Source organism: Salvelinus fontinalis, chromosome 6 (assembly GCF_029448725.1).
Source record: "Salvelinus fontinalis isolate EN_2023a chromosome 6, ASM2944872v1, whole genome shotgun sequence".
Taxonomy (NCBI): domain Eukaryota; kingdom Metazoa; phylum Chordata; class Actinopteri; order Salmoniformes; family Salmonidae; genus Salvelinus; species Salvelinus fontinalis.
This window is the reverse complement of record NC_074670.1, coordinates 57,980,274-58,004,688: the sequence shown is the minus strand read 5'-3', so window position 1 is coordinate 58,004,688 and position 24,415 is coordinate 57,980,274. Positions and strand designations below refer to the sequence as shown.

Below are 24,415 nucleotides of genomic sequence, written 5' to 3'. Positions count from 1 at the left end.
CCAAACGTCCTGCACGGTGTTGGGCTGTAAGCACAACCCCCACCTGTGGACGTCGGGCCCTCATACCACCCTCATGGAGTCTGTTTCTGACCGTTTGAGCAGACACATGCACATTTGTGGCCTGCTGGAGGTCATTTTGCAGGGCTCTGGCAGTGCTTCTCCTTGCACAAAGGTGGAGGCAGCGGTCCTGCTGCTGGGTTGTTGCCCTCCTACGGCCTCCTCCACGTCTCCTGATGTACTGGCCTGTCTCCTGGTAGCGCCTCCATGCTCTGGACACTACGCTGACAGACACAGCAAACCTTCTTGCCACAGCTCGCATTGATGTGCCATCCTGGATGAGCTGCACTACCTGAGCCACTTGTGTGGGTTGTAGACTCCGTCTCATGCTACCACTAGAGTGAAAGCACCGCCAGCATTCAAAAGTGACCAAAACATCAGCCAGTAAGCATAGGAACTGAGAAGTGGTCTGTGGTCACCACCTGCAGAACCAGTCCTTTATTGGGGGTGTCTTGCTAATTGCCTATAATTTCCACATTTTGTCTATTCCATTTGCACAACAGCATGTGAAATTTATTGTCAATCAGTGTTGCTTCCTAAGTGGACAGTTTGATTTCACAGAAGTGTGATTGACTTGCAGTTACATTGTGTTGTTTAAGTGTTCCCTTTATTTTTTTGAGCAGTGTATATTCCATTCTTGTAAATAAATAAATATTTTGTCTTTGTGTAGGATACAAAAAGATGAACAAACCAAATTCACCAAAGATTTGCAAGGATTCATATTGTTTTGTCTTAGTTTGTAGTTTACATATATTTTCCCTTCACCTCACCATTGGTTCTACCTCTATATTCCTCACAGTTGATTAAAACACTCGACAGCAAGCGTTCTCACCAAGAGGGACATCTCTCTACTACATAAATGTGGCTGTGCTAAATAATTAGATGTGCCTAGAAGACCTCATCCCAACCTGAGACTTGAAAGTTCTTGTTGACTTCTCCCGCCTTTCAACTCTGTACATGGAACAAAACAGCCCTTTCTTTATCCTGGCTCCAACCCTGGCCCGCCGTATCGTACCGTGGCCCGATGGCAGGCTCCTGTACATACAGAACTGACAACAACCACATCTTGCTGTATTAGTACTTGATAATTGGCTAGTAATGTGCGTGGTGATGTTCTTCAGAAGTCCATCGCGGGTTGCGTAAGAGTGCCAAGAGTGCCTTGGTCTGTGATGATGACATGGTCATGACACAGTGTGGGCCGGGACAATTGGTTTCTCATTGCAACCTGTGTTATTAGCCCCTTAACGAGACAAGGCAACGCAAGTTGCAAGGGCACTCACTAGAGAGAGAGAGAGTGAGGGGGAACCACTTGACAGGAGGCGTTTGTTGTAAAAAGGATACAGACAATACAGGAGCACAAGCGACTAGGGCTGTGGACGTCATTACATTTTGTCATGTCAGCCGGTTATTGTCATGCAAAAGACTGCCGGATTCATGGAAATTGACCGTTAATTAACATAAACATGTTTAGCATCTCCAGGCCACTGATGTGAGCCTTTGGAACATCTACATTTAAACAATACTATTAAATCAATTTAATATACACCATCCCAATAAATGGTATGATATGAAGAAAATGTATTTCAGAAGAACAGAATATGAGTTGGCCTCTGTATCTTACAGTACCTGGCTAAGCTCCATGCCATAGGCTGTGTTCACTTAGCTGACAAGATATGATTATAAGTCCCAGGCCATTGTTTTATACATGTTTTTATAGCAAAAATAATATAATTGAACTTATAATATAACTGAATAAAAGAGAAAGGATATTTTTCCAATTACAGAGCGATTGTGAATATGAAGTGGCTATGTTGAGTATAAAAGTGATCATTTGGAAAAAGGTCCTACAGTATATACTAGATTTAGGGTTATTTGGCAACTTTAGTTGTGAATGATACAAACCTTAGAATGCTTTAAAAATAAAAATATATAAATCGGCTACATGATGCGACTACAGGCTATTTATGATTTGAGAAAGTCGCAAAAAGCTTCTGATCCTTGCCTCCGGCTGCACAGCTGTTCTCTCATCAAGTGATCATATTTTCACCCATCAGACTATTCTCAATTTAATCTTGTCTTTACTAATATGTAAAATTAGTTCTCATTCAGAATGGCCCATTATTAAATTGGCAGGAACAGGGGCAGGGGGAAAAAGACGTAATCTGTATGCACTCGAATAGCGAATGGAGGCCGTGAGCTGTCCGACCGGTACGTTTTTTAACTTAAAATTGTTCTCGTGATATCCAATTGGTAGTTACAGTCTTGTCCCATCGTTGCAACTCCCGTACGGACTCGGGAGAGAAGAAGGTTGAGAACCATGCATCCTCCGAAACACAACCCTGCCAAGCCGCACTGCTTCTTGACACACTGCTCGCTTAACCCGGAAGCCAGCCGCACCAATGTGTCGGAATGTGTACGGAATGTGTACCAATGTGTCGGAATGTGTCGGAATGTGTACCAATGTGTACAGAACACCGTACAACAGGAGTAGCTAGAGCGCGATGGGACAAGGACATCCCGGCCCGCCAAACCCTTCCCTAACTCGGATGATGCTGGGCCAATTGTGTGCCGCCTCATGGGTCTCCTGGTCGCGGCCGGCGGCGACACAGGCAGGGATCGAACCCCGGTCTGTAGTGAAGCCTCAAGGACGTCGATGCAATGCCTTAGACCACTGCACCACTCGGGAGGCCCTCCACCAGTATGTTTTGTCGGCTACTTTGTTTTTACAGCGGAGAATGTGCTAAATATAAGCAGCTGAGAAATATATATAACACTTATTTCACTCCACACATCAACCATTTTTTGAGGAGCATGCTCTCACTGACCCGACAGGTATTATTCCAGCCAAACTCTGTATGACATGGATTCTCCAATCTTTTTCCTGCAGCTACCCGGCGCTTAATTTGGGAAACCAAGTGAAATCTGTTTGAGAACATCTGGAGCAGGTATTCCCAGGGGTACGCGCAATGCCGTCAGTGGTACGCCAAAAAAAATGTGATTCACATGTATGTATATATATATATGTATGTATATATATATATATATATATATATATATATATTATTATATATATATATATATATATATATATATATATATATATATATATATATATATATTATTATATATATATATATAAAATGTGGGCCGGGACGATTGGTTTCTCATTGCAACCTGTGTTATTAACCCCTTAACGAGACAAGGCAATGCAAGTATTTACATGTTTTCCAACGGGGCTAAACATTTGAGTAAAGTTTTTTTTCCGCCTGAGTAGCCTCGTTTCACTGCCAAAAAACTATTAAACCATCTAGTGTTCAGTGAATTAACAACACACTGTCAAATACAGGTAGTCTGGTCAAATAATAAACATCCAATCACATTAACCGTTACTCTCTCGCGGGAAACCTTCACTCTTGCGCAGACACCCTCGACAACTACTGTGATTATTATTATTTGACCATGCTGGTCATTTATGAACATTTGAACATCTTGGCCATGTTCTGTTATAATCTCCACCCGGCACAGCCAGAAGAGGACTGGCCACCCCTCATAGCCTGGTTTCTCTCTAGGTTTCTTCCTAGGTTTTGGCCTTTCTAGGGAGTTTTTCCTAGCCACCGTGCTTCGACACCTGCATTGCTTGCTGTTTGGGGTTTTAGGCTGGGTTTCTGTACAGCACTTTGAGATATCAGCGGATGTAAGAACGGCTATATAAATACATTTGATTTGAGTTGATTTAGAAACAAAACATGACAATTTGAAAAATAAAAAATAAAAAAATAATGTTTTTTGAGCGAGAATAAAGACGACTTTAGAGTAGTAAGACATGTATAAAAGCAACAGATACCATTAATAGTGGAGTGGTAACGCGCGTGCACGCAGTTGCTCCCGACACCACTTGAGCACATTGCAGCATCCCACGAGAGGCTCTTGCTGCCAAGGGAATGCCTGACAGCTTGAAAGACATTTTGGACACTACAGTGAAAATGGTTGACTTTGTTAAAGCAAGACCCTGAACTCTCGTGTATTTTCTGAATTATCCAATGATATGTGCAGCGCCCATGTAACCCTTTTACAACATACATAAGTGTGCTGGTTATCAAGGGGCAAAGTTTTGAAAGGTTTTTTTGGAATTGAAAGGCGAGCTAAATGTTTTCTTTACTGACCATAATTTTAACTTGTCTGACCGCTTGCATGATGACGAGTTTCTCACACGACTGGCCTATTTTTTTTTTGCCTGAATGGATTACAGGGACTATCTGCAACTATATTCAACGTGTGGAACGAAATTGAGGCTATGATTAAGAAGTTGGAGCTCATTTCTATCTGCATTAACAAGGACAACACACAGGTCTTTCCATCATTGCATGATTTCCCACGAGCCGTGTTGTGACAAAAACTCACACTCATTCTTATGTTTAATAAATGTATCGTATAGTGTGTGTGTGGCAGGCATACAATGATGGCAAAAAAAACAACATTTGAGAGTGCGCTGACCCTGGTGCTAGAGGGGGTACGCAGCTGGAGGTTGAATGTTTGAAGGGGTACGGGACTATAAAAAGTTTGGGAACCCCTGATCTAGAGTGACATCCCAAAAAAACATATTTCACTAAACTGCTGATAGCCCGTCTGCGAGCACGAGAAAGGAATAAAGGAGAGAGGAGATAGACACTCACGGTGGTGAGATATTCTGTAGCTAAAAGGTCATGTGCAAGCCTATTAATTATGACAATATTTTTTCTAAAGCTCTATTACTAGGCTATTCAAAATCAAATACAAATTCTAAGCTAACTCTGAATTGGTTTAATTTAGACTAGACCACTTATCTACCAACGATATCTTAAATCAGTATTTTATTTTTCACAGTCAATGAACCAACAGTATCACCTAGGGCTATACGTTCTCTCACAAACTCATGAATAGACATTTTGGAGAGTAGTATAAGGTAACCAGTCCATCCAGTATACATACTAATACAGTCCACACTCAATGGTGATTACTAGAATTTGTTAAATTTGAGTATAGGCAAGACCAATTATGTACCAAAGACATGTTAAATAAGTTTTGTTTTATGTTTGAGGGCTGTTGTGGTGATGGTCTGATGGGAGACTATTAGCTGTGGGCCTCTCTCCTCTTGCCCCTCGCCGTCTTATTTCGATCACTATGGAGGGGCCTACCACAGCCCTACTGTAGCTAATTCACATCAGCTTCTGACGCTGTGGCTCTGCTCTGCAAACAACAGTGTACAGTATCATGTGTTTGCTTATGACTGAAGTCATATTCAAAGGAAGCCCTCACAAATATCCATTGGATGTGGTAGTAAAGGAAGCACCACGGAAATCAAGGAACTGCAGAGGGTGGGACATTAAGGCTGTGACGATACCAGTATTGCAATATTTTTTCCATGGCAAAAATGAAAACTCTTAGACTGCTAGGCTCTTAGACTATGTTTACACAGGCATCCCAATTCTGACCATTAATTTTGCTAAAGATCAGAATGGGTCTGTTGTTGTAAAAGCAGCCTTCGATGTAAACATTATGATTAATCCCTGAAATTGATGGACACATACTGTCATTGTAGTAAGCATACAGTTTGGAACAAGGCTGTTTCATTTTTAAATCACTTGCATACTTAACTTACACTCATTGGCTCCTGTGACAGGAGACAATGTCCATAGGCCGCGACACTCCTACTCTCTGGAAGCTTGAGGTAACTCATGCTAGAGTGGTTACTTGAAAGTTTGATGGCCCTTGACAAGGTCACCTGCTGTGAATGCAAAGCTCAACCACGGACGAAGGATGAATGAAGTGCCCCTCTGAACTCCTCTATGGATAGCCTATTGAACCCAACCAGCACATGAGAAGGAAATTAGAGTTGAGTGGCATAGGAGTTCAGGAAGAGATCGGCTCTGCATTTCATGGATTGGCTGGTCATATACTTACTACTTATATTGACAAAGGGGGGGGGGGGTCTCTGAGGTCATTTTGTTTCTTTCTCATTATTTTCTTGTCTATGCGAGAGTGCTAATTTATAAAATTACAGTTGTGTAATTCTGAAAGGATAATTATAATTCTGCATCGTTTGTAAACCAAATTGACTGGTTTGGAGATAATTGCATTGTTCATCTCAAGTCTTGCATATCGGGGGGGGGGTAACAGAATGTGAAGTCTAAATATTACAATTTCACCCTGCTAGAAGAAATGATCAGCCTTACACTGGAAAACAGCCTGGTTGCGTGATTACAGCTAAATACGTTTGCAATTGTGCGATAATTACGGTTGTACGAGAGATTCAATGACAAGCATTTTTCTAATTGTTTCTTATTTTTCCCTATTTTACTTAGTAGTGCTACAATAGAAGTGTTCACTTTCATTCGAATTTGTAACAATCCAGGAAATACTCTAAAAACAAATGGATACTGTGCTGAAATAACACTGTGGAACTCCAGAGGTTCAAATGCTTAAATTCCTTTCAAATCAATCACTTTTAGATGAAAATACGGGATTGTTTCTAATGGACAAATGCTTCCAAATGATGTGGAGCACGTCAAACACAGCAGGGATGAGCCAAATCTAGACGCCCCCCTCTGCTTAACCGTGTCTTACAGTAGATGACAGATACTGACTCTAACCCACAGCTTCTGGCACTCCTCTCTCCACTCCATTGATACAGCAGCATGTCCCAAATCACTGCTTTACCCCACTGCTGCAGCCCGCCCTCCATGCCAGCAGCCCGCCCTCCATGCCAGCAGCCCGCCCTCCATGCCAGCAGCCCGCCCTCCATGCCAGCAGCCCGCCCTCCATGCCAGCAGCCCGCCCTCCATGCCAGCAGCCCGCCCTCCCATGCCAGCAGCCCGCCCTCCCATGCCTCATCCTCACCAGTCTCAAAACGAATTGTAGCTCCAGCACCGTATCGACGGATCCCCTCAGCAGCAGCTGATGCTGTCTAATTTAACTAGTGCCCCACCTGAGTGTGTGAGGTAGTTCGCCAATACAAGCCTGCCCACTGGTTGTTGCTAAATAAATTTGAGGATTTTGTGGGAGACACATATGCAGTCTTTTTCTTGGGCCTCTTTACACAACCTGCTCAAACGAGTAACCTCGCAAAATGGATTCATTAACAAAGGAAGACTGTGATATTCTCATTAAGTGTAGTACAGTGTTGTAAAGAAGCTCAAGTTAAGTGGTAGACTAGAGGCAAGGGTTGGGGTTAGGGAGATGTCACTGCTGCTGCAAACCGCCATAAGACACAGCCTGAGCAATCGTTTACTTTGCCGTAAACATGTGGTTCACCAATGGTAAGGTGTTCTCACTGTAAGAGAAATTACAGCACCTCCAGGCAACAATCTCCAATGGCGCTGCTTGAAAAATCTATTACATGCTTAAAAAAAGAAACAGGGAAAAACTCCTTCCTCACTTTATGGGCAGCAGGTAGGCTAGTGGTTAGAGTGTTCTCCTAACAGAGAAGACGGATGGCTCTGGTCCTAACAGAGAAGACGGATGGCTCTGGTCCTAACAGAGAAGACGGATGGCTCTGGTCCTAACAGAGAAGACGGATGACTCTGGTCCTAACAGAGAAGACGGATGACTCTGGTCCTAACAGAGAAGACGGATGACTCTGGTCCTAACAGAGAAGACGGATGACTCTGGTCCTAACAGAGAAGACGGATGACTCTGGTCCTAACAGAGAAGACGGATGACTCTGGTCCTAACAGAGAAGACGGATGACTCTGGTCCTAACAGAGAAGACGGATGACTCTGGTCCTAACAGAGAAGACGGATGACTCTGGTCCTAACAGAGAAGACGGATGACTCTGGTCCTAACAGAGAAGACGGATGACTCTGGTCCTAACAGAGAAGACGGATGACTCTGGTCCTAACAGAGAAGACGGATGACTCTGGTCCTAACAGAGAAGACGGATGACTCTGGTCCTAACAGAGAAGACGGATGACTCTGGTCCTAACAGAGAAGACGGATGACTCTGGTCCTAACAGAGAAGACGGATGACTCTGGTCCTAACAGAGAAGACGGATGACTCTGGTCCTAACAGAGAAGACGGATGACTCTGGTCCTAACAGAGAAGACGGATGACTCTGGTCCTAACAGAGAAGACGGATGACTCTGGTCCTAACAGAGAAGACGGATGACTCTGGTCCTAACAGAGAAGACGGATGACTCTGGTCCTAACAGAGAAGACGGATGACTCTGGTCCTAACAGAGAAGACGGATGACTCTGGTCCTAACAGAGAAGACAGCTGACTCTGGTCCTAACAGAGAAGACAGCTGACTCTGGTCCTAACAGAGAAGACAGCTGACTCTGGTCCCACTTAATCCACACAACAGACTCAGGTGGCTCTGAAGGCCTTTGAGTGCCATCTAGCCATTTAATTTGCATCTCCCAACCGAAGTGCCTGCGGAGGCAAGGTTAATGCAGACGTACATTGTCATTGCCATGCCGGGAAGGAGACGGATGTGCAAAGTTACACACTCATGAATGCAAACACACTCATTTTCTTACAGTGAAAAGAAGATACATGAGAAAAACATTATAATAAATACATTTCAATGAACTTTGTCTCTTATTAGACGTGCAACCTTGCTATATGACGTGCCTCCATTTACACAATTACCGATAATGCGATTCAGCTTGATTTCAACAGGGCTTCACAGTGCGAGCAAGAGACAACCATTTCCTTTTGGCTGTTGTCAATAATTGAAGATTAAATAGCAAGGTCACACATAAGCATATGCAAAACACCACTAAATGAATGCCGCTTGCAACTCCCAGAATCCCTCGGGCGATAGATAAATTAACTGGGAGTAGAATAAAGCCCATATGAAGAGAACAGCCCCAGTTGAAATCGTATTTAAATGATGGAATATTACACAACACATTGTCTGTATTCAATTACGCTAAGAGTGTGTGTGAATGCAAGTACACTCGAGCAGCGAACATGTGTTTATGTGTGGATTTCTAGTGCAGAGTGCAGAGTAGCGTGCCCTGTGGCTGAACGCTTGCCTGAATAGACCGACAGTAGTGTTGAATAGGGTGCACTCTCTGGGTTAGTACCTACAGCTCCATCTGTCGCTACTGTACCTTGGACCAGTTGACCCTCTTCATGACGACCTCAGGCTTGTAGGTCTTCTTGGCCTCCAGTCCATAAGGCAGCTTGATGACAGGTATGGCCATCATAGGAGGCGGAGGGATACCTGGAGCCCCGGGGAAGGGCGGGGGAGGTGGGGGTCCACAACCGGGGGGAGGGGGTGGTGGGGGTGGCCCTACGCCTGGAGGTGGCGGGGGTGGAGGCGGAGGGAGCATGCTGGCCATGCCAGGAGGCGGCGGAGGAGGGGGTGCCAATCCCCCCGGTAGGGCTAGAGGTGGGACTCCTGTCCCGGCCGCCGCTGGTCCGGCTGCAATCTGCAAAGATGGGAGATCAATGTTAATGATGGTACACATTCCCTTGTCATCCCTGCACTCATGTTATCCCCGTCTGCCCTGCAAATCATGTCATCCTTGTCAATCGTAGGCTGGTGACCTGGAGGCCAGAGCTTAACCACCATTACACCAGTCTGGCTAATGGATCTGGGTGATGTCTCTGTTAGGGACTGAAGACGGTCATTACACCAGTCTGGCTAATGGATCTGGGTGATGTCTCTGTTAGGGACTGAAGACGGTCATTACACCAGTCTGGCTAATGGATCTGGGTGATGTCTCTGTTAGGGACTGAAGACGGTCATTACACCAGTCTAGCTAATGGACCTGGGTGATGTCTCTGTCAGGGACTGAAGACGGTCATTACACCAGTCTGGCTAATGGACCTGGGTGATGTCTCTGTTAGGGACTGAAGACGGTCATTACACCAGTCTGGCTAATGGATCTGGGTGATGTCTCTGTTAGGGACTGAAGACGGTCATTACACCAGTCTGGCTAATGGATCTGGGTGATGTCTCTGTTAGGGACTGAAGACGGTCATTACACCAGTCTGGCTAATGGACCTGGGTGATGTCTCTGTTAGGGACTGAAGACGGTCATTACACCAGTCTGGCTAATGGACCTGGGTGATGTCTCTGTTAGGGACTGAAGACGGTCATTACACCAGTCTGGCTAATGGATCTGGGTGATGTCTCTGTTAGGGACTGAAGACGGTCATTACACCAGTCTGGCTAATGGATCTGGGTGATGTCTCTGTTAGGGACTGAAGACGGTCATTACACCAGTCTGGCTAATGGATCTGGGTGATGTCTCTGTTAGGGACTGAAGACGGTCATTACACTATCCATTTGCTGGTAAGCATATAGGAGTCATTCCATCAGTACCCTATCAGCCAGCCTGAGGCAAACACTCAGAGGAGTCATTATATCAGTACCCTATCAGCCAGCCAGAGGCCAACACTCAGAGGAGTCATTATATCAGTACCCTATCAGCCAGCCAGAAGCCAACACTCAGAGGAGTCATTATATCAGTACCCTATCAGCCAGCCAGATGCCAACACTCAGAGGAGTCATTATTTCAGTACCCTATCAGCCAGCCAGAGGCCAACACTCAGAGGAGTCATTATATCAGTACCCTATTAGCCAGCCAGATGCCAACACTCAGAGGAGTCATTATATCAGTACCCTATCAGCCAGCCAGATGCCAACACTCAGGAGTCCTATCCAGCTCCGCTCCACCTCACACTGGGGAAAGTGGGTCGCTCAGTTCCCTAAGACAGTCTACCAGACACATTAAATATGTAGTTACATAAACAAGAACGTAATAGGCAGCAGAACAATATTGCAGGAAGGTATGTCACCTTTCCCATTAGAAGTACTCTGGAGAGATCTCTGACATGCTGAGTATATGTGTGGCTATATGTGTCTGAATGAAGCACTGTGTACGTGCAATCGCTGTTCAGTTCAGAGTGTGCGTGTATACATCTGAATATACACCATTCAGAATCCAATAAACACCCTTCAGAGGTCACCCTTAAAGGGTATATAAACATATGTAGGGCATTATGCCTTTTTATGTCATGCATATTAAGGCTTTATGAATGATTTATGAATGCTACATATCAACACTATGTAAAGTGTTCCACAAAGAAGAAAAAGAAAGTCCATATTTTTGGAGACTTCTGTGATTCTGAAGTCATTCTGAATATGAATTAAAGTAGAGAACATTTGTATTGTCTATTTATGGAAAAATGATTCCCCCTCTTCTTATACATATGATGTGTTTCATTTAATCAGATTCCAATATAGACAAGCCTGAATTGTTGGTGCTGATTACCATGACAATTGCTTCTGCAGTTGGCTAATAGATGAAGCGTATGAGATGAATAGAGCCACCTGAACCTGAATTGGTAATGAGGAAACTAATGGCATGCTAATGCTATGCCAACACTATCTATTGCAGGAGGGTTCGGTGGGTAGATAATGTATTGTATCAAATCCTCACATACCAGTACATTCATTCCCTATTGACGTGTGTGTGCACAGTGCATGTTCAGCCGTCACATAACCATTGGGGAGAAGCCAGGGGATTGTCTGGCCACTGTTAGACATCTAGATAAGCAATGTTGAAGTGGACAAGATGGAGCTCACAAAGGAAGGCTATTAGGCAGTAGACGGGCAAAATGAAACCCATTACCGATAAGACACAGACCAGCCAGTCCCTTGACAAGTCTGCCCTATCATACAGCTCTACAGCACAAACAGGTATTTATAATCATTGATAAAGGCGGGGGAGACAGGCGGGGGGGGGGCTGTTTAGAGACAAAACATATGCAAATGGGGCAATTAGACCGCCCATGGCACAGATAGGATTTGACCTGGTTTGATTAGAAGATGACAACGGTCTTTCTTTCCAATATGCCCAGCAACATTTCCACCACATTGACCAAAAACAAGTTTTTCATTTCCCGAAAACCAATTTCACTCCCCCCACTCATTAGATTATGTGGGTAATGTGCGTCCGGTCAAATGTTTGAAGGTATTACAGAGTGCTTGATTACACAATGCCAGCCGTGGAATGTCTATCAGGTAGAACATTTAAAAAGTGGTGAGGAGCGTTTGAAGCAGGCCGCCTCCAAAACCCCTCGACGGGAGCGCTCCCGTTCCAATGATTATACGTCTGTCAATCTCCGAACCCGTCGTGGCCCATTTTCTCTTTTAAGATTAATATGAGAGAATGGAAGCAAATTAGCTGCTAAATTAGAGTGCTGTCTTTTCCACATTCAGGGGCCCTCTGAGCCTGTTATAGCTCATGCTGCTCCTGCTCTCTTGTTTTCCCTCCCTCTCTCTCTCGTCCCGCCGTGCTGCAGACCCGCCAGCCTCGTCTATGGAAGGCTAATCAACCCTGCGTTCGACAGCGCCCTGGAGGGTTCCACCTTCTCCCACAGGTAAATCACTGGAGTACCTTTTCTACATCCTCCAATCATAGCAGCAAGCATCTTCAAGCACCTTCTCCCTATAGCAACATAGTTGTTTTGGTTTCTCTGGTTCAAACATCCATTTTAAAAGGCTGTTTACAGACCAATGGTGCTGTGTTTTGGCCGGGTCTTGGCAGCTCCAGCTCCACTGACCACAGTTAGCTGGGAGCAAGAGAGAGGTGAGCCTCCTAATGGCTTCTTGGCAGCTAGCCCTCTTGCTAGGCCATCCTCATCTGGAGCGCTGATTAGCGTAGGAGTATGGAGTGATTTGAAATCTAACCCGTTCATTGAGGGGTCCACAGCTTCTAGACCTCGATGGGGGGAAGGTCAGACGGGTGGGTAATTAACTTGGACTATTACGCAATTAAACCTTCCCCCAATCTCGGCTCTAATGAGCAAAGCAGAGATTCAGTCATAAGGTGTTTATTGGGGAGAATTACATCACAACAGTCGAACACGTCCACGTTTGATTATCTTCTATGGAACAGTTCATTTGAGATTATTTTACTTAACTAGGCAAGTCAGTTAAGAACAAATTCTTATTTTCAATGACGGCCTAGGAACAGTGGTTCAACGGCCTTGTTCAGGCGCAGAACGACAGATTTTTACCTTGTCACCTCGGGGATTCGATCTTGTAACCTTTCGGTTACTAGTCCAACGCTCTAACCACTAGGCTACCCTGCCACCCCAGATGTTTCTGTCTTAGACCACTGCACCACTCGGAAGCCACTCTAAGGCACTGCATCTCAGTGCTAGAGGCATCACTACAGACCTGGTTCGATTCCAGGCTGTATCACAACCGGCTGTGATTGGGAGTCCCATAGGGCAGCGCACAATTGGCCCAGCGTCGTCTGGGTTAGGCCGTCATTGTAAATAAGAATGTTCTTAAGTGACTTGCCTAGTTAATTAAAGGTGAAATAAAAAAAATATAAAAATCTCACAGATTATTACTCATTGTTTGTTTAGTATGATGCAAGGAAATCAAACTTCATTGCATTCTCCAATTACAGACCAAGAGTGTGGCACTATTAACAGATTATGAGGAATTATGAGGAATATAATGTAGATCACTGAACAATTATTGAAAATCAATCATATGCAAAGTTCAGAGCAATCATCATACTTGTAATGCGTTGATTGAATTTGGGGCATTCATGAGTTAATTCAAGATGAGGTTTCTCAATGTGCAGTCAATACCAGTCAACCATGCCAGAAGAATGAAAGGGAAGGGAGGGGCACGGACGCAAAGGTATCACCCACCTGCACCTGGCACTCAGCTTCACTGATGACTTTCTGAGCCTCTTTGAGCTTGTTTGCCTCGCTAGCTAACTGTACAGACGGACACACAAACACACAACAGACACCCAGACATACACACATATACAGAGAGCAACAGAGAGGCACATAAAGAGGGTGGTTAGCTAGACAGACAAGAGAAACACCAGCACTTTTGTTAACAGAGAACACAGGCCAACACCAGGCACAGACAGGTGAAGCAGAGGAGTAGGTGACAGAGAAATTCCCAGTTAAAACATGGTTATGATGAAATTAATATAGATAAATTAGTACTACCTGTCACATAGAATACCAAGATCACATTTATTTCATATCCTCAAACAAGCAAAGTCATTTTCAGCATTTAAAAGTGTATTTTGTATGAGATGGAAAATAACCTAATTTGGTAATCTACAGAGCCGAGATGAAACAGCCATCAATATGTTCACACAGTGGAAGACATTTCTTTTTGTATCCTCAAAACCCATTCAATGGTCCCCTTTGGAACGCTACGTTCTAATAAGTTCTAGCAAATCGCATTCCCTACTTTCCCCTCTCAGATATATACGACAGGCATTGATTTTATCCCAAAGATGTTGTTGTCGCTTTGATATTTCACTCTATATGACCTCGTCACATTCCAACGTCTTAATAACAGCCGTTGCATAGATAGGTACAAACTCAACTGCGGAGTGAAACATATTTATATGGAGTCGTTCCTACAGAACAGCCTTACTGTGGACTGAGGAGTATTAAATATTGAACATGTGTAATGGAAAAGGTGATGGAAGCGTTCCTAAAGGAGAACGAATAAGGACTTCAATTTCACCAAAGTTTAGAACGTGGTTGTAAAGTGCAATCTTAAGCTGAATGGGGAAAAATGTATTTTACACTCCATCCTTAACTATGGACTATGGAGAGTTCAAGGCCTCTATTTTAAAAACTGTAACCACAGGATAAGTGGATGGCATGGAACTTTAACCCCTCAGGCATATCTTAGACTCAAAGATGTGATTGATGGAACTCAAGTACATTACACAAGTACAATACACTCATGTATTAAACCTAAGGTATTGAAGGTATTGACATGAACAAATGTTTTAAGGTTAATAGCAGCCAGAGAAACATGCATGTTATACACTTGCTACGGTGAATTACTTGACAACCACTGCGAACACATGACAGTGGTGGTTGTATCGAGAGGCCTGTTGCATTCATTACAAGCTCAATCCAGTCTGGGAATGAGAGAGGTCTGCAGGTAGACTGGCAGAGCCAGATAGAAGAGAGTGATCCGCTATACCTTCCAACTTCATTCCTGGCCATGCTGGTTCAGCTACATGACCTCCAGGTTGTTCAAGCCCATTAATGGCATGGCACAGAGTAGGTCCAAGGTATCTACCTCACCTGAAAATTATTCATCTCACCCTCATCCAATTCTACGAACGCCTCCCCTGTTATCTCTGAGCTGAGGTGGGTTCGTAGGGGTTGGCAGGGGTGGGAGGTGGATTAGTTCCATTTGATGTGTTTTCATTGCGTTTTGTCGATGTTTACAGGCAAAACCTGTGCTCGATCGGATCGCGGGGATAATCAAACAGACACATCAAAAGGTGGAAGCTCCCTGAGACAGGCTCTCATTAAATCCGTCGGTTCACAGACAAGGTGAAGTAGCAGGGGCTAGGAGACAGAGAGACGCGTTTTTATTTCCACGAAGAGCTCTGTCGACGAGATGTGAACAGAGATCCCACTTCATTCATATTCAATAAAACGACAGATGCACCACCACAGCAGCTTTGATGAACAATCTGAGTGTAGTGTCTTCGCATGGATTTAGAGGTGCTGCACTCCGGAAGATAATGGCTTAGTACAACACTGTGTTCATCTGTTGCAGTTTCAACCCTTTCAAAACAGGTTGACTAGAAACTTTGTTTTCAAGCGAAGGAACAGGCCTGTACATCATCAGGAAGGATACACTTTAGAATTCAAAGAATTGTCTTATTGAAACGGAGTATCTTGTTAGCGCCTACATTTCCATTTATGTGCTCCATTGCAAGACTTCAGCACCGCAACCTAAATATTGCTGTGATTGCAAAATGTGTACCTCCTGATAACGTGTTGCCAGATAAACAAAATAATCTGTGTCATGAAGCGGAGTGTCATGAGAGCTATGGCTCATCTCCTACAGTATGCCCGAAGAGATCAAATTGACGACGCATGTCTGTTCTTAGCAAGAGTGTTCCTAGTGAGGAAGATCCTACTCAAAAGGTACCCGTCTTTCTCTGTGCCTCCAGTGTGAAAGCAATAGAAGAAAACCTTTGAAAAATCACCTTATACTACACATACACATTTCATAAAGACACCAATTTGACCACGAGCGCATTCCTGCCATGCAGTGCGTGACAACATATATGTTTACATCGAACCCCTTTTTAGACCAACACACTCCCTGGATGTTATTTGAAGAACTCGCAGCCATATTCATGGGAGCTCTCGCCAAGCACATTAGATGTTTCCCTGCTGAGGCAGATGTCTGTTGATGTGCAAAGCTCCAGCAGCCTTTGAAGGCGCGTTCAGAGACGGCAGGAAGAGAAGGAGCTGACTCTCGGGGGCTTCACTCCGCTACACTACCTGTTAATGCACCACAAACAGACTGGCTTCAAAAGACCGGGGGCCTGTTAGGGGGAGGGGGAAAAGCCTGGAAACACAGTGCTTAAAAAGGTGCACTCAGGGAAAGCAGGTAAGCAGAGGATGACACTGCCTCATGCAATGAGAGAGAGAAGACAAAGCAGATAGAAAGAGAGAGAGAAGACAAAGCAGAGAGAGAGAGAGAAGACAAAGCAGATAGAGAGAGAGAGAGAGAGAAGACAAAGCAGAGAGAGAGAGAGAGAGAGAGAGAGAGAGAGAAGACAAAGCAGATAGAGAGAGAGAGAGAGAGAAGACAAAGCAGATAGAGAGAGAGAGAGAAGACAAAGCAGATAGAGAGAGAGCGAAGACAAAGCAGATAGAGAGAGAGCGAAGACAAAGCAGATAGAGAGAGAGCGAAGACAAAGCAGATAGAGAGAGAGAGAAGACAAAGCAGATAGAGAGAGAGAGAAGACAAAGCAGATAGAGAGAGAAGACAAAGCAGATAGAGAGAGAGAGAAGACAACGCAGATAGAGAGAGAGAGAAGACAACGCAGATAGAGAGAGAGAGAAGACAACGCAGATAGAGAGTGAGAGAGAAGACAACGCAGATAGAGAGTGAGAGAGAAGACAACGCAGATAGAGAGTGAGAGAGAAGACAACGCAGATAGAGAGAGAGAGAGAAGACAACGCAGATAGAGAGTGAGAGAGAAGACAACGCAGATAGAGAGAGAGAGAGAAGACAACGCAGATAGAGAGAGAGAGAGAAGACAACGCAGATAGAGAGAGAGAGAGAAGACAACGCAGATAGAGAGAGAGAGAGAAGACAACGCAGATAGAGAGAGAGAGAGAGAAGACAACGCAGATAGGGAGAGAGAGAGAAGACAAAGCAGAGAGAGAGAAGACAAAGCAGATAGAGAGAGAGAGAGAAGACAAAGCAGATAGAGAGAGAGAGAGAAGACAACGCAGATAGAGAGAGAGAGAAGACAACGCAGATAGAGAGAGAGAGAAGACAACGCAGATAGAGAGTGAGAGAGAAGACAACGCAGATAGAGAGTGAGAGAGAAGACAACGCAGATAGAGAGAGAAGACAACGCAGATAGAGAGAGAGAGAGAAGACAACGCAGATAGAGAGAGAGAGAGAAGACAACGCAGATAGAGAGAGAGAGAGAGAGAAGACAACGCAGATAGGGAGAGAGAGAGAAGACAAAGCAGAGAGAGAGAAGACAAAGCAGATAGAGAGAGAGAGAGAAGACAACGCAGATAGAGAGAGAAGACAAAGCAGATAGGGCAAGAGAGAGAGAAGAAAAAGCAGATAGAGCAAGAGAGAAGACAAAGCAGGTAGAGCGAGAGAGAAGACAAAGCAGATAGAGAGAGAGAGAGAAGACAAAGCAGATAGCGAAAGAGAAGACAAAGCAGATAGAGAGAGAGAGAGAAGACAAAGCAGATAGAGAGAGAGAGAGAGAGAAGACAAAGCAGATAGAGCAAGAGAGAGAAGAAAAAGCAGATAGAGCAAGAGAGAGAAGAAAAAGCAGATAGAGAGAGAGAAGACAAAGCAGGTAGAGCGAGAGAGAAGACAAAGCAGATAGCGAAAGAGAAGACAAAGCAGATAGAGAGAGAAGACAAAGCAGATAGAGAGAGAGAGAGAAGACAAAGCAGATAGAGAGAGAGAGAAGACAAAGCAGATAGAGAAAGAGAGAGAAGACAAAGCAGATAGAGCAAGAGAGAGAAGACAACGCAGATAGAGAGAGAGAGAAGACAAAGCAGGTAGAGCGAGAGAGAAGACAAAGCAGATAGCGAGAGAGAAGACAAAGCAGATAGAGAGAGAGAGAGAAGACAAAGCAGATAGAGAGAGAGAGAAGACAAAGCAGATAGAGAGAGAAAGAGAAGACAAAGCAGATAGAGAGAGAGAGAAGACAAAGCAGATAGAGAGAGAGAAGAAAAAGCAGATAGAGCAAGAGAGAGAAGAAAAAGCAGATAGAGCAAGAGAGAGAAGAAAAAGCAGATAGAGCAAGAGAAAGAAGAAAAAGCAGATAGATCAAGAGAAAGAAGAAAAAGCAGATAGAGCAAGAGAGAAGACAACGCAGATAGAGAGAGAGAAGACAAAGCAGGTAGAGCGAGAGAGAAGACAAAGCAGGTAGAGCGAGAGAGAAGACAAAGCAGGTAGAGCGAGAGAGAAGACAAAGCAGATAGAGCAAGAGAGAAGACAAAGCAGATAGCGAGAGAGAAGACAAAGCAGGTAGAGCGAAAGAGAAGACAAAGCAGATAGAGCGAAAGAGAAGACAAAGCAGATAGAGAGAGAGAGAGAAGACAAAGCAGATAGAGAGAGAGAGAGAAGACAAAGCAGATAGAGAGAGAGAGAGAAGACAAAGCAGATAGAGAGAGAGAGAGAAGACAAAGCAGATAGAGAGAGAGAGAAGACAAAGCAGATAGAGCAAGAGAGAGAAGACAAAGCAGATAGAGCAAGAGAGAGAAGAAAAAGCAGATAGTGCAAGAGAAAGAAGAAAAAGCAGATAGAGCAAGAGAGAAGACAACGCAGATAGAGAGAGAGAAGACAAAGCAGGTAGAGCGAGAGAGAAGACAAAGCAGATAGCGAAAGAGAAGACAAAGCAGATAGAGAGAGAGAGAAGACAACGCAGATAGGGAGAGAGAGAGAAGACAAAGCAGAGAGAGAGAGAAGACAAAGCAGAGAGAGAGAGAAGACAAAGCAGATAGAGAGAGAGAGAGAAGACAAAGCAGATAGAGAGAGAGAGAAGACAAAGCAGATAGAGCAAGAGAGAGAAGACAAAGCAGATAGAGCAAGAGAGAGAAGAAAAAGCAGATAGAGCAAGAGAGAAGACAAAGCAGATAGAGAGAGAGAAGACAAAGCAGGTAGAGCGAGAGAGAAGACAAAGCAGATAGAGCAAGAGAGAAGACAAAGCAGATAGCGAGAGAGAAGACAAAGCAGATAGAGAGAGAGAGAAGACAAAGCAGATAGAGAGAGAGAAGACAAAGCAGATAGAGCAAGAGAGAAGACAAAGCAGATAGAGCAGAAGAGAAGACAAAGCAAGAGCAGAAGAGAAGACAAAGCAAGAGCAGGAGAAAAGACAAAGCAGAGAGAGAGAGAGAAAAAAGACAAAGCAGAGAGAGAGAGAGAGAGAAGACAAAGCAGAGAGAGAGAGAGAGAAGACAAAGCAGAGAGAGAGAGAGAGAAGACAAAGCAGAGAGAGAGAGAGAAGACAAAGCAGAGAGAGAGAAGACAGAGAGAAAAAAAACAGAAATATAGAGACCAGAGAAAAAGAGAGGATGAGAGGTGCGGACGGGACCCGGCCACCATGTTGGCCTCATGAATATGTGCATGCAGCGGGCAGGCAATCGTTGGGGCGATGAGTGAATGATGAACGACTTTGGCCGAGAGAGAAGGTAACGAGTGGCGACATGGCACTCAGGCAGATGAAGTGGGGGAGTGAGGACTGCACACAAATTAAGTGCAATCGGGGAAGAAAGAAAAAAAACTTGCCTCTGTCTAGACAGGAAGAGGACCAAGCCTCACGCCGTGCGCTAATACTGAGAATAAATGATCACTGAGGCTGAAAGGGACCTTAATGACAGCAACTTGTCTTTGGAAAAAGTCCCGGCGATGCAGTACAGAGCTAAATGTGCAGGTGTGGAAAAGGGATGGGGAGCGCGGACATTTGCCACAGAATTTTGTTTGGAGGAAAACAATCTCAGCTACTAGATGCCATACCATCTTTCAACACTGGCTTATATTACATTCAGTAAGCAGGGAAGCAAACTGCCCTTTTGTCCCAAGGCAACACTGAAGTGTTTCAAATTGGGTTAAGGAGGAAATAGCAGTCATTTTCTGTGCTTAGGTTTGAGGGGTTTTGTCTGGGAAAAGATGGGGATGCCAAGGCCAGAGAAGAAATGAAATCCATCTCTGTGATAATACAATTGCATGGAACAGGCTGCCATGGAGCAATTCAACCAATATCAAATCCGACATCTTAAAAAGGAGATGAACCCTTTATTGAATCAAACGCTCCCGTATGGCTGGAAAATACCCACTTACAGCCTGGCATCCGTGATTGGGGTAGAAAGGTTTCAATTTGACCAAATTAGTAAAAGTATTTTTTTTCTCACAACCGGAGTAGTCCTTTCCTACAGTCAAATGATCAAATCGTCCTTTAGGGAGGAATGTTATGAATAATAAATAAACATAATTGTTTGAAAGCCGAAAATCTGGCGTTTCTCTGTCAAACGGTTTTGTTATATTTCAATCTTCTGAAATGTATATAAAGTGTAATAGTGCAATGCAAATTCAACATTGAATTAATTTTAACTCTATATCTGACATGGTACAGGTGTTGTCTTTTTTAAGCCCATAACATTGTGTGTGAGGTGTATACTTTAGTTTCAAAGTGGACTTGTTTAAGACTACGAAGAAACACTCGTGTGACCCTGATCCAGCTCGCTGCAGTAAAAGGTCAACTTGGACCAACATGCTTTGGAGAAACAACTACAATGGCAAGAAAAAGTATGTGAACCCTTTGGAATTACCTGGATTTCTGCATAAATTGGTCATCAAATTTGATCTGATCTTCATCTAAGTCACAGCAATAGACAAAAATAGTGTGCTTAAACTAATAACACACAAATTGTATTTTGAATACATTTTCTATATTGAATACATCATTTAAACATTCACAGCGTAGGTTGGAAAAAGTATGTGAACCCCAAGGCTAACATTTCTCCAAAAGCTAATTGGAGTCAGGAGTCAGCTAACCTGGAGTTCAATCAATGAGACGAGATTGGAGGTGTTGGATAGAGCTGCCTTGCCCTACAAAAAAAACTCACAAAATTTGAGTTTGCTATTCACAAGAAGCATTGACTGATGTGAACCGTGCCTCGAAAAAAAGAGATCTCAAAAGACCTAAGATTAAGAATTGTTGACTTGCATAAAGCTGGAAAGGGTTACAAAAGTATCTCTAAAAGCCTTGATGTTCATCAGTCCACAGTAAGACAAGTTGTCTATAAATGGAGAAAGTTCAGCACTGTTGCTACTCTCCCTAGGAGTGGCCGTCCTGCAAAGATGACTGCAAGAGCACAGTGCAGAATGCTCAATGAGGTTAAGAAGAATCCTAGAGTGTCAGCTAAAGACTTACAGAAATCTCTGGAACATACTAACATCTCTGTTGACGAGTCTACGATACATAAAACACTAAACAAGAATAGTGCTCATGGGAGGACACCACGGAAGAAGGCATTGCTGTCCAAAAAAAACATTGCTGCACGTCTGAAGTTTGCAAAAGTGCACCTGGATGTTCCACAGCGCTACTGGCAACATATTCTGTGCACAGATGAAACTACAGTTGAGTTGTTTGGAAGGAGCACACAACTCTGTGTGGAGAAAAAAAGGCACAGCACACCAACATCAAAACTCCATCCCAACTGTAAAGTATGGTGGAGGGAGCATCATGGTTTGGGGCTGCTTTGCTGCCTCAGGGTCTGGACAGCTTGCTATCATCGAAGGAAAAATGAATTCCCAAGTTTAACAAGACATTTTGTAGGAGAATGTTAGGCTATCTGTCCGCCAATTGAAACTCAACAAGTTGGGTGATGCAACAGGACAATGACCCAAAACACAGAAGTAGTGGCAAGTCAGAGTCAGAGTCCTGACTTCAACTCGATTGAGATGCTGTGGCATGACCACAAGAGAGCAGTTCACACCAGACATCCCAAGAATATTGCTGAACTGAAACAGTTTTGAAAAGTGAAATGGTACAAAATTCATCCTGACCGTTGTGCAGGTCTGATCCGCAACTACAGAAAACGGTTGGTTGAGGTTATTATTGCCAAAGGAGGGACTTAATAAATCCAAGGGTTCACATACTTTTTCCACCCTGCACTGTGAATGTTTACACGGTGTGTTCAATAAAGACATGAAAACATTAATCGTTTGTGTGTTATTAGTTTAAGCAGACTGTGTTTGTCTATTGTTGTTACCTAGATGAAGATCAGATCAAATTTTATGACCAATTTATGCAGAAATGCAAGTATTTCCAAAGGGTTCACATAATGTTTCTTGCCAGTGTAAATATGATGTGATTAATGTTTGCTGCTTGCCCCAACCCTTTTTTTTATGCCTTCCTCAATACTGTTTTGAACATTAAACTAAGCAATGAGGTTGGGTTTCCAGTGGTAGAGACTATGTATTTCGGGTAAAACCTGTGGTACAGACTGTGTATGTATTTGTCAACACTGTACAAGACCTCTATGGAGAGCTTGTGGCTTCAGACTGCAGTCTGGAGTAGTGGGTGTGTATGTTCCTCCTGTCTCCTCTGGTCCTTACCTGGGTCTTCAGATTGCAGATCTGCCCTTCCAGCTCTTTGATTTTCTCCTCTTTCTTCTGGGACTCAGCCTGGGCCTCCTGCCGGGCGCTGAACTCTTCATCGAACTGCAACAATTCAACACAACACACACTCCGGTCAGGACCAGGGTGTCTCAAGTGAATGGCCAACTGCTGGCCACGTCAACACACACTGTCTCGCACGCACTTGGCCCCATCTCCCACCTCTATTCATAGGCCTTTTGTGGCCTCTACCCTGTCATCCACTGGCTGTGGTTTGGGTCCGGCTTTCATGTGTTGATGACGGATCAAACCTTTGTGGGAAAGCAACCTGTGTCAGGACAATGTTTTCACTGTCGCCACAGGGGGGACACTGCTCTCATTCCACTCACACCCAGGACGCCTCTGATGTCCCACACACAGGGTGGGCAGGGGTGTGGGGGGACTGTGGGGGCATATGTGGAATGGTGATACAGTATAAGAATTTGTTCTTAACTGACTTGCCTAGTTAAATAAAGGTTTAAAAAAAAAATGCCTCTCCTGTTTGGTAGTGACGCACAACATTTCCTGAAACGAGTCACATTTTTTTTGTACACCACCAGTACTGGTACTTCCAGCAGAATCCCCCAGAAGTGTTTTGGTGCATGTGACAGACTGGTTCAAACTAGAGTACCATGTCTAAGGTCTGAGTCACATGCACCAAAACACTTCTGGGGGATTCTGCTGGAAGTACCAGTACTGGTGGTGTACTAAAAAAATGTGACTCGTTTCAGGAAATGTTGTGTGTCACTAAACAGGAGGGGCATTTTTTTTTTTTTTTTACCTTTATTTAACTAGGCAAGTCAGTTAAGAACAAATTCTTATTTTCAATGACAGCCTAGGAACAGTGGGTTAACTGCCTTTTTCCAGGGGCAGAACGACATATTTGTACGTTGTCAGCTCGGGGATTCGATCTTGCAACCTTTCGGTTACTAGTCCAATGCTCTAACCACTAGGCTATGCTGCCGCCCAGTATGTTAAAGAAAAAAAAAAATATATATATATTTTATTGGCAGAAATGCATTCTGGAATATGTGAACTTTCATGTGTTTAAATTACAAACTTATATTCCATCCGTAAAGATGAATGAAATCGTTAAATTACAAGCTTTGTTGGTAGTCATGATTGGCTGAGATTATGGATGGGCTGGACATGCCGGGAGATGAGTTTGGATTGGTCTGCCATGTAGAGGAGCATGGTTCTGTCTATAACGTGAGCTGTTCAGTATGTGTTGACAGTTCTTTCTACCGCACCATTTTTTAAAGATATAATGTTAGCCATCGAGAACTACAAAAGCTTTGCTACTTTCCTCAACAAGATTGATGCCCCGAATTTAGCAGGTGCTATTAACAGATCAGTTGAAAGAAAGTGATGGCCTACTTCCTGCATACGCCACGGTCATTGGGAACCGTAGTATATCCATGTATACGGATAAGAGTCTAGCTACATTTTCAGATATTATAGGTTTCTAATTTTCATTGCAAGTTAAAGCGTGCTGTTTGCTAGCTGGCGAACGTTAGCTTGCTGGCTTGCTAGCTAACGTTATGGGTATGATCTGTGTAGTAATATTATTTGAATCAGAAATCCATTTGCATTGCTAGTTATAGCCTAATGTTAACGAGTTAACATTGAACCTAGTTGGTTACAGTAGCCCTTTAGCTATCTGCAGATTCACACTCCAGCTATGAC

At 43.9% G+C, this 24,415-nt stretch overlaps 1 protein-coding gene across 5 annotated transcripts in view; it reads right to left on the bottom strand.

Annotated features, from left to right (window-relative positions):
* Positions 1-24,415, bottom strand: part of diaph2 (diaphanous-related formin 2) — a 727,774-nt gene that overhangs the window by 473,039 nt on the left and 230,320 nt on the right. For 4 of the 5 annotated variants that reach the window (XM_055927231.1, XM_055927234.1, XM_055927233.1 and 1 more), the window contains 3 exons: positions 22,691-22,795; positions 13,726-13,794; positions 9,153-9,473 (listed from right to left, as the gene is read on the bottom strand). In XM_055927231.1, coding sequence (XP_055783206.1) covers positions 9,153-9,473; positions 13,726-13,794; positions 22,691-22,795 — 495 coding nt within the window. The remainder of the gene's footprint in view (positions 1-9,152; positions 9,474-13,725; positions 13,795-22,690; positions 22,796-24,415) is intronic. The other variant, XM_055927235.1, reaches the window with a different exon arrangement.